This window comes from Chinchilla lanigera, unplaced genomic scaffold (genome assembly GCF_000276665.1).
Source record: "Chinchilla lanigera isolate Chin_1 unplaced genomic scaffold, ChiLan1.0 scaffold00028, whole genome shotgun sequence".
Lineage (NCBI taxonomy): Eukaryota > Metazoa > Chordata > Mammalia > Rodentia > Chinchillidae > Chinchilla > Chinchilla lanigera.
Window position 1 is genome coordinate 17,304,981 of NW_004955429.1, and position 17,644 is coordinate 17,322,624.

Consider the following 17,644-nt stretch of genomic DNA (forward strand, 5'->3'; position numbering starts at 1 on the left):
AGGAGACCCCCATGTGTGAGGAGCCCCCTGAGTGTAAGGAGCCCCCTGAGTGTGAGGAGACCCCCGTGTGTGAGGAGTCCCCCGAGTGTGAGGAGTCCCCCGAGTGTGAGGAGTCCCCCGTGTGTGAGGAGCCCCCTGAGTGTGAGGAGACGCCCGTGTGTGAGGAGCTGACTACCTGCGCCCAGGAGCCCATGCCACAGGGCCTTGGTGTCTCCCATGAGCAGAGCAAGGACATACAGGCTGACTGGGATGAGCCCGACGGGACGGCCACCCAGGACGGAAGAGGCCCTGGAGCTCATGAAGACCCCATGCCAGCCGAGCCCTCTGAGGACAGCTGCCAGATCATCCCTTTCGAGAGCAGCAGTATGGAGGACCTGGTGGTGGCCGTCGAGGGGAGCCCCTATGAGCTCTTCCCCAGCGAGAGCACCTCCTTCTGCCGCCATAGCTGTGCCCCTGTCCTGCCCGCAGGTGGCTTGGAATCAGCACCACACCCGATGTGGGGCGTCCCCAGCGTGGGGAGTGCAAGTGGGAAGAGAGCTGGAGCTGGGGAGGCACCCTCTGTCCCCGACGTGGTTGTCCTGCCAGGGGATGAGGGTGCCACACACATGGCACGCAGTGATCCCTGCGTGACAGGGTTCAAGGAAGACGCAGCGTCTGACACTGAGGGTGGCCCGGTGCCTGGGGACAAGAGGAATGTCGTCCCATGGGCCTGGCCCCACTCTGGGAAGGTGGCTGGCTGTGTCCCAGAGACGGTGCCTGAAGAGTCGGGCCTGGAAGCTGGGTCCTCAGCTGTGGGCATCGCCAAGGAGGCAGGGAGGCCAGCGATGCCCCTCGAGGCCGGCTGGGCCCTGCACCCGCGCTCCTTCTCTGTGGAGGGCCGCGAGCCACCAGGGGCTGTGAACCGGGAGCCCCAGGCCGCTGGGTTGGACCTGCACCGCATGAAGAGGAAAGAGGACAACCTGTCGCTGCCCTGCGTGATCGGCTCCTCCGGCAGCTTCTCCCAGGGCAAGCGCCTGCCGTCCAGCGGCACCTCGACGCCCTGCTCGCTGGTGGACATCCCGCCGCCATTCGACCTGGCCTGCGTCACCAAAAGGCCAGTCACCAAGAGCTTCCCATCGCTGCTGCTAGACAGTGAGGCCCCTGACAAGGCCACCAAGAAGAAAAAGTCGTCCTTCAAGCGCTTCCTGGCACTGACCTTCCGGAGAAAGGCAGACAGCAAGGCACACGCGGACGCTGGCCTGGCCTCCTCCCGCTCCTCGTCTGAGTCCAGCTACCATGGGCCCTGCCGCCTCCTGGACGGGGACCGGCGGAGCCTGGGCAGCTCCCCGCAGCTCCGGGCCCAGGTCGGGAAGCCGCGGGCTCCTGAGTCTCCTGCATCGCTGCTGTTCTCCAGGGATGGCAGGAGGAGGGGCATCCCCTTCAGCAGGACAGTGTCCAGAGTGGAGTCCTTTGAGGACCGCTCACGGCCGCCTTTCCTACCACTGCCGCTGACCAAGCCGCGCTCCATCTCCTTCCCCAATGCGGACACATCCGACTATGAGAACATCCCCGCCCTGAGCTCTGACTACGAGAACATCCAGCTCCCGCCTCGGAGGCCGGCGAGGCCCGGCACGTTCACCAAGCTCTTTGAGGAGCAGAGCCGGGCCCTGTCGGCCGCCAACGAGAATGACGGCTACGTGGACATGAGCAGCTTCAGCGCCTTTGACAGCAGGTCGCAGGGCCCGGAGCCCGAGGCCGAGAGGTACGTCCACCTGCTGCGCATGGCTCAGGGGCACTGGGGTGAGGGCGCAGATGGCATGGTGCAGGGGGCTTTCCCTGCTGAGCCTTACTTGTGCCACACGTTGACGTGTCTGAGGCCAGACCTGGGGCAGATTTTCTATGTGAAAGTGGTATGTACAAATGCTGTACCTGGTGCAAGTGTGTTTTTTTGTTGTTTATTGAGTCAAGGTCTCGCTATATAGCCCACATGCTATATAGCCCAGGCTGGCCTTGCAGTCATGATGTGGCCCCAGTGACCTCAAACTTATAGTGATCCTCCTGCCTCAGCCTTCTGAGTGCTGGGATGGCAGGCATATGGCACCTCACCTGGCTGCAGATGTGATTTTCAGGGCTATACCTCATGTGCTAGGTGGATGCTTGACTCTTTATCTTTGGGAAAATGCCTGAGAGAAGGTTCTAGAATCCTGCCAAAGTAGATACCTTTTCCCTGAGGAACTGCCCCAGGTCGAGCGCGACACCTTCTGTTGTGTCACATACACTGGGTGCTGCAGGGAGACACAGGGCCTCAGAGACAGGCCCTGTGGGCTTTGAGAGCTGACCCACCTGCTGGTCATAGACAGGGTTGCTGCGGGAGCACAGGACACCTGGACGCTGACAGGGTGGGTGCAGTGCCCATCCCAGGCTCAGGGCCAGAGCTCAAGGCTCACCCTGGACTTTCATGCTCTCTGGGGCACCTGCCCTGGGTGGGGCCAACAAGAGCCACAGAGTGATGAGGGGCTCAGCCTGGCGCCCGTGGACTCCCCAAGTCTCTGCACATACACTGCTGTAGCTGCAGTGTAGATACAGGTGGGGTTGACCTGGCTCTGTCTCCCTGCCCGGGTCCAGACAAGGACACTAGCTCTCTGCCCGGGTCGAGAGGCAGAGCAAAGGAGATGTCAGGCCTGCTGAGGGCCTGGGCAACCAGGAGCTGTGGACCTGGGCAAGCTGGGGGGCAGGAGCCACTGCACCAGGGTTGTCAGCGGCATCTGAAGAGACCTGCAGTGGTGGCCTCCGGGTCCATGCTTGGCATCCCCAAGCCAGGGGGACTCAGTGTGAGGCCCACACTGTCCCCTGTGATGCCACTTCCCCCGTGCCCGCTCTTCCCCCTCATCTCATCCTCTGGATAATGAACAACCTTGGAAAAGGAATAGGTACTGGAGAGTCACAGGACTTCACAGCTCACGGGCGTGTCTGACATCATTTAATCTTCCTGCGGTGGAGGAAACCGAGGCATGAAGGGAGTTAGGACTCAGACTTCTTGGCTTTTCATTCATGAACTTGCAGGGAGTTACGCTCAAAGATGCCAGATCTGGTGGTTCAGGCTGTGCACTATACAACCCACAGGCAACTCCTTCCACCCGTATCTTTGTCACTTTCCCATTACTGGGACGAAACACCCAACACCCGTGGCCTGAAGTTATTTGGGCTCATGAATTCAGTGGGTTCTGTCCATGGTCAGCCAGCTCCAAGGCAAGAACAGCATGGGGGGGGAAGCTGCTCACGTCCCAGCAGCCAGGAAGCAGTGAGCAGGGAGGCACCCGGGAGGAGCGGGCCATGCCCCTGGGACCACCTTTAAACCGGCCCCACCTGGGAACAGCACAGTCAGCTGCAGCTGCAGACTCCACTGCGGGTCTTGCATGCCCTCAGTCATGCGCTGTCTTGCATTTCCTCACAGCTGAGGGCTCAGCGCCAGGCTGCAGCCGGGTATGGTGGTGCACACCTGTATCCCAGCACTCTGGGAGGCTGAGGCAGGAGGCTGTCCAGTTCCAGCCCAACCTGGGAAACTTAGTGAGTTAGTGAGATGCTGTCAAAGTAAAAAGTGCAGAGGCCCTGGGCTCAGTCAAGGTGCTGAAAGAAAGAAAATTAAGCCGGCACCCCTGCTGCATCCCAGACTGTCTTCCTGAGGGCCAGCTGACTGGGAGAGACCTGTGGGAGCCGCATCCTGGCACAGAAGGAGGGGCAAAACATCCTTCCATTCACAGGCAGGGCGAAGGAAGTCCCTGCCTCATTGGTGGGAGCAGGTCTGGGCAGGGAGGTGTGGCTGGGGTCCCCATGCCCACTCACACGGGATGGTACCTTGAGGCTGGGGCTGCGCCCATGGGTGCCCAGGCGGGCAGGCAGTGTTCTTTCCTCTTTCCTGACTCTGGAGAGTTGGGCAGATGAGTCAACCTCAGCAGCCCTGGAGCCAGAGCCCGGGTCCCATGTGTGCTGGGAACCTTGGGCAGAGCTGGCAGCATCTGTTCCTCTGGAGATGTGGGGTGGCCTGTGATGCTCCACACTGGCCTGCCCCTGTCTCATCCTGCAGGGCCTGTGGGTCTTTCTTTAGGCCAGTTGGTCTCTTTTCTTAAAAGCATGTGAAGGAAATGTGGGTTCGTATGGGAAAGTGGAATAGCAGTGTCAGTCGCTATTGGGCTGCTGGTCATAGACAGCAGCTATGGCCCGCTCCTCCCGGGTGCCTCCCTGCTCACTGCTTCCTGGCTGCTGGGACGTGAGCAGCTTCCCCCCCCCCATGCTGTTCTTGCCTTGGAGCTGGCTGACCATGGACAGAACCCACTGAATTCACAAGCCCAAAGTGACAAAGATACTAAGTGGAAGGCACTTGGGAAAATAAGACACAGAGAAAAATGGAACAGCAGGCACAGCAGGCTTGAGGTGAGTACGTGCCAGCTCGTGTTTCGTGATCAGAGGCCTCAAAGATGCCCAGCTCCACTGGACTTTCTGCTTGACCCCATCAGAGGACTCCTGGAGGAATAGCTAGGGATGTTTAAACCCAAGTCTCTTCTCACAGAAGGGTCATCCTTCAGGAAATAGAGCCTGAGAGCCCTCAGCGACCCCTACACAGGGAGCTCAGGGCCTAATACACCCAGTTTCTTCTCTGTGGTCACTTCCTCCAAGATGTGTATACACAGACAGGAGCACTTTAGTAGCTACAATAATATTAACAATCTTTTATTTTAAAAATTAAAAGATGATGCACATCTGTCATCTCAGCACTCAGGAGGCTGAGGCAGGAGGATCTCCATGAGTTCAAGGCCAGCTTGGGCTCCATAGTGAGTTTAAGACCAAGCTGGATTACAGAGCAAGACTTTATCTTAGAAAAAAAAAAGAAAGTATCAATTATTACCTGTGTGCATTTTATGTGGTACACAAAAATGAAAAAAAGATTATGTCATTTTTTTAGTTTAAAATGCAGCCTCAAGTACGCTTGCTTTCCCTAAGTTGACATTTATGCCACACAAAAAAAAAAGTTTTTGGTGGAGATCTATCTCAGCACCTCACTTTGCACAGAGGAGCTATGTGTCCACCTTGGGGGAGGGGTTGATCTTCGCTCCGAGTGTCCTGGGACGAGGCAGTTTGGCCACCAGCTAGAAGCCAGATGTCTTGGTTACTTTTCTCTCATTGCTGAGACAAAATACCTGACACCTACAATTGAGGAAGGAAAGGTTATTTAGTTCACAGTTTATGGAGGTTTCAGTCCATACTCGGCTGGCTCCAAGGCAGAGTGGCACATGGCAGAGGACAACACTCCAGAGCTGCAGAAAACAGCAAAAACAGCAAGAGCAAAAAGGAGCAACAGAGAGCAAGCCTCTTTCCCTCCCTTGTACTGTATGCAGGCTCCCCGCACCAGGGCGGGTGTAGCACTCACACCCATAATCCCAGCACTGGGCCATGAATCAATCACAAACTCTAGAAGCCCACCCCATGACTACATGAGGCTTTGAGGGGACATCCAGACACAAACCATAACACCAGAGAAGAGCCAGGCTTGGTCAGTGTCCATGGGCAGGAACACCACCAACGTAGTGAATACCTAGGTCTTCCAGGTGCTGCTTGAACCTCCCCAACCTTCCCATCCTGTAGTCAGCCAGCCGGGTGACCAACAGGGGTCCCTGCTGCCTAGTTCAGAACCCTCAGACACCCTGGGACACACAGAGCCCCGGGTGAGGGAGGCCGGGCCATGTGCATTGACCTAACATGTGCACGGGGTGACCGGATGCTTGGGGCCAGGTGCAGAGGCCTGGGACAGTGACTGCCTCTGCATGTCCCTGCACGTCGCCACAGGTACGCGCTGGTGACGGTCATCCTGCCCCGTGTTGTTGAGACGTGTGTGAGGGGTGACCGTGAGCCCCAGCCAGCATCAGGGTGTGATCGAGGTCGCCGGGCAGGGTTTGATTCCGGGGATGAAGTCTGGGAGGGAGAATGTGGCCCCTTGCACTGTGGAGACATCCATCCGTCTCTATCTCTGCCTGCGTCTCTATCTCTCTCTCTCTATTTCTGTCTCTCTGTGTCTGTGTCTCCGTCTGTCTTTGTCTCTCTCGGCCTCTGTCTGTGTATCTGTGTCTCTTGGTCTCTTTTTCTGTCTCTCTATCTCTGCCTGTGTCTCTCTCTCTCTATCTATTTCTGTCTGTCTCTGTCTGTGTGTCTGTCTCTCTGTGTGTCTGTGTCTCAGTCCGTCTTTGTCTCTCTCGGCCTCTCTCTCTGTGTCTGTGTCTCTTGGTCTCTTTGTCTCTCTATCTGTGTCTCTATCTGTCTATCTCTGTTTCTGTCTGTCTCTTTGTGTGCGTCTGTGTCTCAGTCTCTTTTCGTCTCTCTCTGCCTCTGTGTCTGTGTCTCTCAGTCTCTATTTCTGTGTCTGTATCTCTCTGTCTCTGTGTCTCTGTCTCTGGCAGTCTCTCAGTTTCTGCCTGCGTCTCCCTATTTCTTTGTCTGTCTCTGTCTGTCTTTCTCTCCATTTCTGACTCCGTCTCTACCTCTGTCTGTGTGTCTCTGTGTCTCTGTCTGTGTCTGCGTCCAGACTAGAACCCAAGCCCAGCTGCGGTCTCCCTGACACTGTGTCCCATGGCTGAGGGCATCCCGTTATGTGGGTGCCTCCCTGGCGAGGGGCACAGTGCCTCGATGTGCTGGCGTGGCCTTTGGTCTGAGGGCTCGAGGGGACCCAGGAGGGTGTTTTCTGAAGCCGTGCCTATACAGACAGTGAGAGCCTCTTGTACTGCGTATTAAGTGTAGACAGAGCAGCAGGAACACTCTTGTCACTGTGTAAGGATGTGACCTGCGGCTGGAGCCAGAGTCTCTGCGCACACGCGGGGCCCGGCCAGCTCCCCTGCAGCCTGGTCCCCCAGGCAGGGTCTCCTGTGTCCGAGTGGAAGCACCAGAGCCAGGTCTCCGTGTGCAGCAGCCCGGAGCTGTCCTGTTGTTGCTACATTTGTGACAAATGAACTCCCACAGAGTTCTCATTAAGCCTCTCAGAGAGGACCTGGAGCCGCCCTAAAGATGATTGCGATCTCAGCGGTGTCGCCCTGGACGCGTGCGGCTGTGCGCCTTGTTGAAATTGACTGATGAGGAAATTCGGTTTTTAATTTTCTCACTTAAAATAAGACCATCTGCAGCTGTTTCTCTTAGCAATAATTTTTAATTAAATGCAATAAAATGCACAAGGAAGGACCCTCATAAGAAACCGTGTCAGGAACACTCGCGGGCACACTGCCTGCCCCCCGTGGCAGGGAGACCTCCAACCAGTTCGCTTTCTTTTTAACTCGAAGACCTGTAAGGGGACAGAGGGATCCTGATGAAGAGTTCTTCACCCGAGGTTTCACCTCCAGACTTGGGGCTCCTGCGGGAAGTGAGGAGAATTCTCCCTGATAGAAGGCGGCCTGGCAGAAGGCCCTCGGGGACACTTGGGGACCCTCTGAGGGGTGGGCGGCCTTTGTTCCTTTGAGGTGCCCACTCTGTGCTCTCAGCCTGCAGGGTAGGGAGGAGCATGTCACACACAAGCTGTGGCTGGCGAGGTCACACAAGTTCCGTGTCCCTGCGGTTCTCGCCACCAAGTGCTCTGGGCCCTGGGCAGCCATGAGCGGGCAGATGGGGTCCTTCTCCTCCCGAGCTGAGGTTCTCGGGGAGAGGTGGTGTTGAGCACAGATGACTGTGGTTTGTGAGGAGGAGACACAGCAGCACAGGGTGCACGGTGACCCGTTGAGGATGTCTCAGGGGAGGTGGTCAGGGCGACTGCTCGGAGGAGGAGGTGTTTGAAGGACCTGCGTGTGGCGTCCTCTGGGGCAGCAGCAGGGGCAGAGGCTGGAGGCCAGCAGGGAAACAGGAAGCAAGGTAGCAGGGGGCCATCCTGAAAGTGCTGCTTCTACCTCAATGGGCCCAGAGAGTGGCGCGGGGATCCGCCACAGATTGGATCTGCACTGGCCCCAGAGCCTGTGTGCCACCTGCCCCAGCCCCAGCTGGGTGTTCCTGGGGGCGTCCTTGGTCACTGGGGCTGTGGCCTTGGAGGGAACACGGACACACCCTCCTCCCCTCGGCTCCTGGCTGTGGGCGAGTGAGTGGCCTCTCCTCCTCAAGCCCAGGGGACGTGGAGGAGGAGCCTGGCCTGGCCCCACTGAGGGAGGGGAGGAGCTGGGGACCCTTGGGCTTCCGCTTCCTGTGAGGAAGTTCCTCTGTGAGCCATGGTAGGTTTGAGGCCGGCTGTGCCTGTGGAATGCAGGGAAGGAAGCTGCCCCCGAACGGCGGCCGGACATCAGGGCTGCAGGGATAGCAGGATCTGGCCCCTGCTGCGTCGTGGGGTGGGGTCCCAGCCAGGCTACAGGGAGGAGCCGAGCTTCACAAGCCACCTCTCTTTGAACCCCAGGTTCTTTGTGAGGGTCACAGGCCTGCTGTGAACATCAGGGGTGCGCCCTCAGACTCTGGTGGCACAGCAGAAGGCATCACACACCCACAGCTCACACAGTCCCACAGCTCCGCGGTCCCTGTGCCATTTCTGTGTCTAACAAGTGACAAGGCTGGGGCCCCAGGAGGTTAAGTGATTTCCCTAAGGGTGACACCTGGTTTGGGCAGAGCAGGATTTGACCCTAGAGGTCACACATTCAACCCCACTCCTCCCACCCGCTGCAGCCACCACTCCCCCTTCCTAGGTCTCTGTGGAGGCACAGCCTCATTGACGGACTTCCCACCACGTGTAAGAATGGGCCTCGTGGGAATGAACCGCACTCACACCGAGCCTCGGGCAGGAAGCTGTCCAGATTGCTCACCAAAAGGATCCTGCTGCAGCAGAAAGTTTGTAATCTGTGGGTACCAGGCGTGTGGGGCCAGGAGCAGCCACACCCACCCACCTTCCTCTCCTTGGCCAGGCTGGGCCCTGATGCCAGGACTGGCTGCCCTGTCTCTGCCTGGCCAGTGTGGTCCAGAGACCTCTATAGAGGTGGGCGAGGGCTGTGTCCCACACACAGGAGAGGTGGGGACTGTACGGGCCCAGGGCTCTGAGGGTACGGCTCTCATATCCATTTCACAGACAAAGAAGCGGCAGCTGAGAGCAGAGATGTGATTTGCCTAAGGCCCCTTGGGTGTCAGGAGGAAAAGCTGGTGCCAGACCTTGTGCTGCACACCTGTAATCTCTTCAGGAAGGAGGCTGAGGCAGGAGGATACTGTGAGTTGGAAGCCAGCTTGGGCTATACAGTGAAAATGTGTCTCAACACCCGCCTCCCCCCGCAAAGAAAAACAAAGAGAAGCTAAGAATTATGCAGGGATCTCCCTGACTCCCGGGCTCACGCTCTTTTCCTGCCCCTGCTGTCCCACACTGGGCAGGAAGCCCAAGCTGGCCATGGGGATGTCACAGGCTCTGGGCCCTCATTGCCCACGAGGTCATGCTCCACGCAGTCCCCAGCCTCACCCCTCGTCCCATGTGCCGCATATCCTCAGCCACCAGCAGTGACCCAGGCTCCTGACACCCTGTGACTTTCCTGCCTGTGGCTGTAGCCTTAGCAGGCGCCCACCAGCCTCGTGCGTAGAGAGGAAGATTCACGCCAAGGGCGAGAGCATCCCTGGTATCTCCTGCACACCAGCCCTGTCCGCCGGCCGGCCCTGGGACGCAGGCCTGGAGGGCAGCTCCCGAGAGACACGCAAGTCTCGGGCTGGCCAGAAACTGGCGTTTGGTGGTTTGAGTCCTTCCTTTCCTGATGTCATGTAGGCTGCACCGGCTGGCGTGTGACCAGGTGGCGGGCAGCTGTGGGGCCATGCTCCATCGGTGGGGTTGGTTCTACACCGGCCACTTCTCCATTATAAGTGGAGGTGTTCCGGTGATGAAGGTTACCACGGAAACAGCTGCTGGAGAGACCAGCTGTTGACGATGCCCCATGTCACTCTGCGTGTGACAGGGCAGTCGGGGCCTTGCAGTGGAGCCTAGGAAGTGCTGTGGAGGGAAAGTTACATCAACTTCCATGACCATCACGAAGGGCTTTCAGCTCACATAGGAACAAAAGTAGAACCGAGAAGAGTGAAGCCAGGGTGGAAGCCTCCTGTAGCCATGAAGGCGGCTCCTGTTGCTGAGACATAGCGGAAGCCTGTGAGGACCTCCGTGTGTCTTGAGGGACGGGTCTGGTGCGAGCTGGCGAAAACAGTCCATGTTAGGCCCGACAGTAAGTGGGAGAATAAAACTCAGGCTCCACGCATGGCAGGTCGTCGATGTTGCCCGTGTGGTGCTGCAGTTGGCTCAGTACTTTGCCTCCTGCAGGAAGAACAGTGACGGTGGTGGCTGGTGGGTGTTAGCATCTACACCCGCTGTGAATTTGGACCCCAGGAAACCAACTGACATTGTAGCTGAAGCTCGGCCATATAGCCGAACAGCTGTTTGTCTCTAGAGTAGTAAACAACAGTGTGAGAGATAATTCTGAGTCCTGGTGAAATGAAATGTAACTTCAGAGTGTTCCAAACCTTAGGGCAGATGCTGGTACCGGACAGGGTCTCCCCCTCTGGCAGGGTCAGGAAAGGCGGTTTTAGGCTGGTGCTGCTTTTTCTATTGTGGTTCTGTAGGTAGAGTCCAGTTGGGTCAGCCCGGTTTTCAGCTCAGGATCTCACGAAGCCAAAGCCCACGCACACATCAGCTGCCCTGGCCTCCACCCCATCCAGGCTGTCAGCTGACTCTGTTCCTGTGAGAACCAGGCCTGTGTCCCCTGCTTTCCCTGTGGTCCTCTAGCAACAGGGGTTGAGTCTTTCTCACTCTTGGGACCTGCGGCTCCAGCAAAGGAAGGTCTCTGCTTTTACAGACCAGGGTGGTGATGCTAGGCCTCTCAGATAGTACGGGATCATCCAGAGCCTCACGCACATCTGCAGAGCCCTTCTGTGGTGGAATACAGTCTGCATAGCTCTGAGATTGTAGAGTGGATACTTTTGAGGGCCACAGTTCTGCCTACCATGGTCCTCTCTGATTTCCAGAGACTCACACCCATTCTCAGTGCAAACCCTGTCCCCCTAGCGAGCCCCCCAGGTCTCGTCCTATGAGTTGCTGCTCAGCCCATCTCACCTGAATCTCTTCAGCTCAAAACCCCACATGTTTTTATGTGAATCATCAAAACCAGGCATCCGGGAGGCTCTGGGGTGACCCATACCTGACCTACACAACTTAGAGGAGGAAGGACTTATGTGGCTTTCAGTTTCAGAGGGTTCAATCCATGGTCAGCTGCTCCAAGGTAGAAGACATGGCAGAAGGGCCTGGCGAGGACAGCTGTTCACTTCATGGCAGCTAGGAAGGGGAACGAGGAAGGAGCCAGGGATGAGAATGTGCCGCCCGGCCCCACCTCATCCAGCACAATCACCCATGAACATGGCGACGGATGAACCCACGGAGAGCATGGTGGCCATGATCCAGTCACCTTCCACACACAGGAGACTTTGGGGGCATTTTTGACCAAACACTAGCACTCTCTATCTGCAAAGCCGGGAAGATGAAGAAACTAGCTACTCACATACAGTGATGTGGCTGCCTAGGTATGAGGAGACAGGCCACACAGGCAGGTGACACTTCCTGTCCCCCGTCTGTGGGACCAGCAGCCCAGGTCCCTCCTCCACAGGTAGTGCTGGCTACCACACAGGGTTCATCCTCTCATAGGGCCATGGGGTCTTGGGAGACCCAGTGTGCCTCTGTCATGCAATAGCTAGAAGCATAGGAGGCTGGCGTGGGAGTAGAGTTTGATTGGCAATGGTTTGTTAGCACCAAGAAAGAGGAGTCTGAGGTCCTAGCTCCTGTCCTTTGCCTCAATACCAGCGTTGCTGCTTCACCCTGGCAGGGGCCCGGGACTGAGCCGCAACAGACCTGCCCCATCTCAGAGTCCTCTGTGGCCATGGGAGTGGCCAGGGGTGGAGGGCCTGCCTCGTGGCCTGGCTCAGGGTCATGGAGGTGTCACATGGCCAAAATTCTGCCCACGGCAGAAGAGATCCCTTGTGGGGATGGTCCAGTAGGAAAGAGGTTGTGTCCATTTTGGTCCAAAAAGCATTTTTTAAGTGTTTTCCAAAAGGTAACAAGCACTCCAAACAATGGAGATTTGCAGGGGAAATTAAATCTCATAGCACTGACTCCCTGTCCTCCAGGCACACACATGCACACGCATGTGCACACGTGCACGCGCACACATTAGTACATCTGCGCCCTGACCTGGGCTGTTCTAGGCACAGTGGTCACATGTTGGACACTGCGCCCAGCTGTGTCGCTGCAGGCCTTGTTCCTCGTTGGGCTGGTGGCACCACTCGGAGGCTGCGGGGCATGCTAACGCCCGGTTGCTTCCTGATAGCAGCGTGGCTGTTGCCAATCTCTCGCAACTCTGAAAATGCTGCGATGAACAGCTTTACAGGTGTCTGCGCTGATTTAAAAGAACGCTTAGAGGTAAAGACGAAGACCAGCCAGCCTCACAGTGCTGACACGGTCCCTGTTTGTGTGGGGTGGGTTCTGTTCTTGTCACATGTGGCTTGTGGCTTTCTGCCACATTTACCTTAATTACTAAATAACTTAATCAAGGAAACCCCTACGGGGACCCTGCTGGGGTTCCACAGAGGCAGCCTCTGTGCAGATGCGGTCACAGGCCACGCGGCAGATCCCAGGCTGTGCGTAGGACCCTGGTCCCATGAGCCTGTAATAACGTCACCACACAACATCGCAGCTGTCCTAATGCCATGCACAACCATCGTGCACATGTTTGCGGTGCTGCTGGCATAAACAGCCTGCTCGTGCGCCGCCGTGGGGTGGTGTGGAGGCCCTGACCAGGGTCACAGCGCCTGCCCACTGGTTCCTACTCCTGCTGCACTCTGCTCTCTGCTGCTGGATGTGCGCCTTCTGCATACTAGAGGCAGGGTGAGAGCGGCATCACAGTATGGCCTCTTGCACTGCAGCAGCCCCAGGTCCAGAACCTGTGCTAACATAAACCCCACTGAGTGCCCAGGGGGAGCTTCCGCTCTATATTCTTGTTGTGTCTTCACAGTGCGTGTGGTGCTGTCATTAAAGTTGTCTGCATAGGGACTGCTCCAGGCCTGCTCTGTCCAAAGGGCTCCATCGGGCTGGCTCAGTGGCTGCCTGCGTGCAGCTGTGCATGCCAGGATTGGAGGGGGCAATGGGGGCAGCGTCAGCGACAGCCACAGCACCCCAGGGTGCTGCTGTGTGTGGGGTGACCCGGTTCCAGTGTGGGTGGCATTCCATATGGAACCCGGGTTGCTGGGTTGAAGGCTGCCGAGCTGGGGTTGTCAGATTCTGGAGGTGACAGTGGAGCTGGTGATGTGAATAATTCAGGATCTGGGATGCCGAGGGTTCCTGGAGGGAGGAAGAGATAAGCGGGTTTAGATAAGAAGCAGGCTGGTTTGTTTGGGATAAGATCTCAGAAGAGATAGAGAAGTCACTCAGCAAGGGGCGCAGGCACAGTGACAGGCATCCTTCGTCCTTCACCGTATCTGGAAGGACAGTGTGTGGAAGGGCAGGAAGATTCCGTCCCCAGAGGTGTGAGTGGGGGCTCACCCATGGCTCTGCCATCTTCTTCCCGAGAGCACTCTGGCGGTTGCTGGAGGCATCCTTCGTCCTTCACCGTATCTGGAAGGACAGTGTGTGGAAGGGCAGGAAGATTCCGTCCCCAGAGGTGTGAGTGGGGGCTCACCCATGGCTCTGCCATCTTCTTCCCGAGAGCACTCTGGCGGTTGCTGGAATCCAGATGCTCGGCTTCCTCTCTGCTTGCAGTGTCAGGCCTGAGAGTAGAGCTGGGCTGCTTCATCCTGCAAACAAGACACAGCGGCGCCTCCCCACACTGAGTGCCTGGTATCCACCATCCCGGGGCGACTGCCTGCAGTGGCCTCCTCCACCACCAAGGCCCAGGCCAGGTGCAGGCACAGGGCTCAGCCTGGGGCGCCGGGCCCCTAGCTGGCACCAGTCAGGATGCCCCTCACTGTTGGTCCCCTCCGCATCCCTGCCGTGCCTCCCGTCTCTCCTGCATCCTGCCATCCAGCCACATCCTCCCAGTGCCTTGTGTCAGGTGGTAGGTGAGGATGTGGGTGTCACACGCTGGTCCCTCTGTCATGGCGTCACTGTGTCTACTGAGCCTGCTGTGAAAAGAAAACCCAGGAGGATTGTGCTTTTTTTTTGTTTGTTTGTTTGTTTTGTTTTGTTTTTCTCCGGTACCGGGAACCGAACTCACGACCTTGCGCTTGCCAGGCAGGCGCTTTTGCCGCTGAGCTAAATCCCCAGCCCAGGATTGTGCTTTTGAAACATTTGTTATATTTATCAAATGAGGTCTTGCATTCCTGTTCTTAATTGAAAACCCCTGAGAGTGGAATACTTGCTATTTCTTCAAGAAAAAGGGAATCTAAATTGGGCTGCCGCTCATGCTCATGTTTGATGTTTTGCTTGATTTATTTCGCTTTCCTTTTTAGGCCGTGGCTCTGCAAGAGAAGCAGGGCCCCTTCCCAAACTCACTGCAGCAGGAGGCCCGAGAGCCTCCTCCACAGCGGGATGCCTTTTGGGGACCTGGAAGCCCCTTTCCCCACACTGCTGACCTATGGGGGCCCAGCCAGCCCATTCTACAGGCAAAGCAAAAGTTTGGTGGCTGGAAGGAGTAAAGACACTTGGGGTCATGCCCGTGTGCGCCCCGGGCACTGCCCTAACTTCCTACAATCCCTGCAGCCTCCTCTGTCCCCATCCCCACTGACAGAAGAGACTGAGGCCCAGCAGGGAGAAGTGGCACGGAGGAGCCGGGTGGGCTTGTGCCTGACCGCCGGCTCACGCTCCTCAGCAGTAATGAGACTGTAAGAAAATCCCCCATTTAAAGTGCACGTTCCAGGCCACCTCCGGGACCCGAGCCCGAATGTTGGCTGTGCCTGGGATCTCTGTGTGCGCGCCCCAGTCCCTGTCAGCCTGGCCCAGGACTCCGCAGCTGAGGGCGAAAGGCCCTCCTGAGTGGGGACCGGTGGGTGAGTCACAGTGTCTGGCTTTGTCACCCTGGCTGCATTGAGAACTCAGCCACAGAACAGTGAAGCAGCACCCTGGCAGTGGGGCTCCCTGGCCGTGTGAGGTGGGTTTGCCTCTGTCTCTGTGCCTCTGTCCAGTCACTGTGTTATGGAGCTGACCATGACCTTCCGGGTTCTGGGACAGCTGAGCGGGCCAGAGCAGAGCAACATAGGCTTTTGTCCTGCGCCAAGGTTGCTGGTCTGGGCAGGAAGCTCCATGCCTGGAACACGAAAGCCCCCTTGCCAGGGTCTGACTTCATGTTGTTGTAGCTTTTTTTTTGTTTGTTACCGGGAATCGAACTCCCAACCTCGCACTTGCCAGGCAGGTGCTGTGCTGCTGAGCTATTTCCCCGGCCCTCTGACTTCATGTTGTCAATGGCAGTCCGGCTTCACATGCTCAGAAGTGGCCCAGGACGTCCAGGGTGCTAGGTTTCTGTGTTTTATTCCTTGTCTGTCACTTGTCCTCCTGGTTCTGCACCTCCACCTGTCTGGGGTTCTCCAGAGGCCTGCAGAGCCCCTTCTCTTCCACACCGTGGCTGGGATTGACACAGGAAAAGTTCCATCCAGCTGCTCCCGGAAGTTGCCCTCCCCCCGCTGGCCACGTCAGCACTGACTTCCTTCACTCCGGGACATGTGGACCGAAACCGGAATTCCTGCCTCGGGCTGGAAGTTGGTGCCCAGCGATGGGCAGCCCCCTCCCCACTGAGGTGCCCCCTCCTTGGTGGCCGTGCACTCTGTGTTCTGGGTTCCTCTTTCTGCTCTTCGAGAGCTGGGAGCTCTTCACACCCCGGAGTTTAGGAGAGGGGCGGGCAGGGAGGCCGTACGGGGTTTGCCCAGAGAGATGGGGCCCTGGCATCAGAAATGACCTGGCCATGGTGCCACGGTGCAGCTGGGTCTGCAGTTGTGGCGTTGTGGGCTTTGTCCCCGTGTGCGGACCGTGTGCTCAGATCTGGGCTCTGAGAGCTGTGCCTAGGTCCTCCCTGCAGGGCCAGGGGCCCCCTGAACCCTGGAATCTGGGGAGGGCAAGACTGAGCCCCAGAGGTGGAGAGAATGGAGAGGAAGGCTGCGAGATGCGCAGGGTACAGGGAAGTGGTAGGGTGCAGGGACCCCCACACCCTGCAGTGTTTTATTATTGCTGTTGTTAACACGCATCCTGGTAAACTCAGCCTTGTTTGCACACATTTCCCTCCTGGATCCTTAACCAGGGGAGGCTTGGGCTCTGATGGCTGATCTGGTGGTCCAGTGTGATCTTCATGTCCAAGGGGTTTCGGGCCCGGGCACCCAAGGGCCCTTGAGACTCTCTTCCCCGCCTGCCACGGCCTCCGTCTCCAGCCCTGGTCAAGGGGAGAAGGCACTGCCGAAAGCACAGAAGCCTCAGAACCCACATTTCAAAGTAATTACTGACCAAGAGCAGCCTTCCTGCCGGGCTATAAGTGCTTCCAGACGCTCATGGTGCTGGGGAGCTCCTCACACCAATCCTGGCTGGCGTCGGGCGCTGTCCAGTGTCCCCTGAGGTTCTAACCTGGCTTATTTCAGGGTTAGGTCAGGATTTCTGCAGTGGAACTGAGTGCTAGACCTCCCTGAGCCCAGGGGGTCAGTGTTGTCATTGTCACATGGGGACCCTGAGACCCACCTGGGAGCCTTGTGAATGAGACCAGCAAGAGGTCCAGGGACACCCTCAGAGGCAACACTCGGCCATGTCTCTGGCTTCCCAGGTGGTGAGTGGCAGTGTTCTTGTCTCAGGGTGAGTTTCTGTGTCCAGGGCAGCCCCTCTGGCTTGGAACTGTTCTGCGGTAGGAGCCCAACCCCAGCACATACCCTGGGGGCCCGAGATTCACCTGGGGACTGTGGCAGAGCCCTCCACACCTCGAAGTTGGAAGCGTCACATGGCTGCTGGTGCCGGTGCTCTGTGGCCACTGGGTAAGGTCAGCATTGCTGTTATCCTCATTTGCAGAGGAGAAACTGAGGCACACGTGGCCATATCGCTGACGGGGCAGAGGACGGGACTTGGTACCAGGCAACTGGCCCAGCGTGGGAGCTCCTGGCCATGCCCCTCCCCGAGCATAGACACGAGCTAGGCCTGCCTTGCCCTCTTTTCGGCCTCGGATGCCCATCTAGGGTACTGACTGCTACTGTGGGTACCTGGGAAGGCTGGGGCAGGAGACCACCTAGCAGGCCAGCCATTGTGTGGGCCAGGTGTGGCCACGGTGCCCCCCTCCCCCGGGAAGAAGCAGCCGTGTTTGTGGGAAATGCAGACAAGGCTGGGAAGGGCTGCTCATCATCCAGGCCTGAGTCCTGTCCAGGCTCCAGGAGGCCAGGCAGTGCCCTCCTCCCTCAAGGTCAGGCATCTTCCCAGGGCCCTGCCTCTGTCCCTGAGAGACCCAAGACCAAGCTGTGCGAGACCCTACCCACTTGTACCTCGATTTCCCTCAGGAGTGAGTACCCACAGCCCACTGACACGAGTGCCTGGAGAAAGGACAGACCAACTGGTCACCATAACTGGGCACAGGTTGGCCTCTCTTACGGCACAACAGTGTTCCTGAAGGAGCATGTGAAAACTGGGCATGATAGTGCATGCCTATATCTCAGCACTAGGTAGGCTGAGGCAGGAGGATTGCTGGGAGTTTGAAGTCAG

At 57.7% G+C, this 17,644-nt stretch overlaps 1 protein-coding gene across 1 annotated transcript in view; it reads left to right on the top strand.

Annotated features, from left to right (window-relative positions):
* The window catches only part of Fgd5 (FYVE, RhoGEF and PH domain containing 5), a 70,243-nt gene that overhangs the window by 7,858 nt on the left and 44,741 nt on the right, over nt 1-17,644 (top strand). The window contains exon 3 of the mRNA XM_013515358.1: nt 3-1,741. Coding sequence (XP_013370812.1) covers nt 3-1,741 — 1,739 coding nt within the window. The remainder of the gene's footprint in view (nt 1-2; nt 1,742-17,644) is intronic.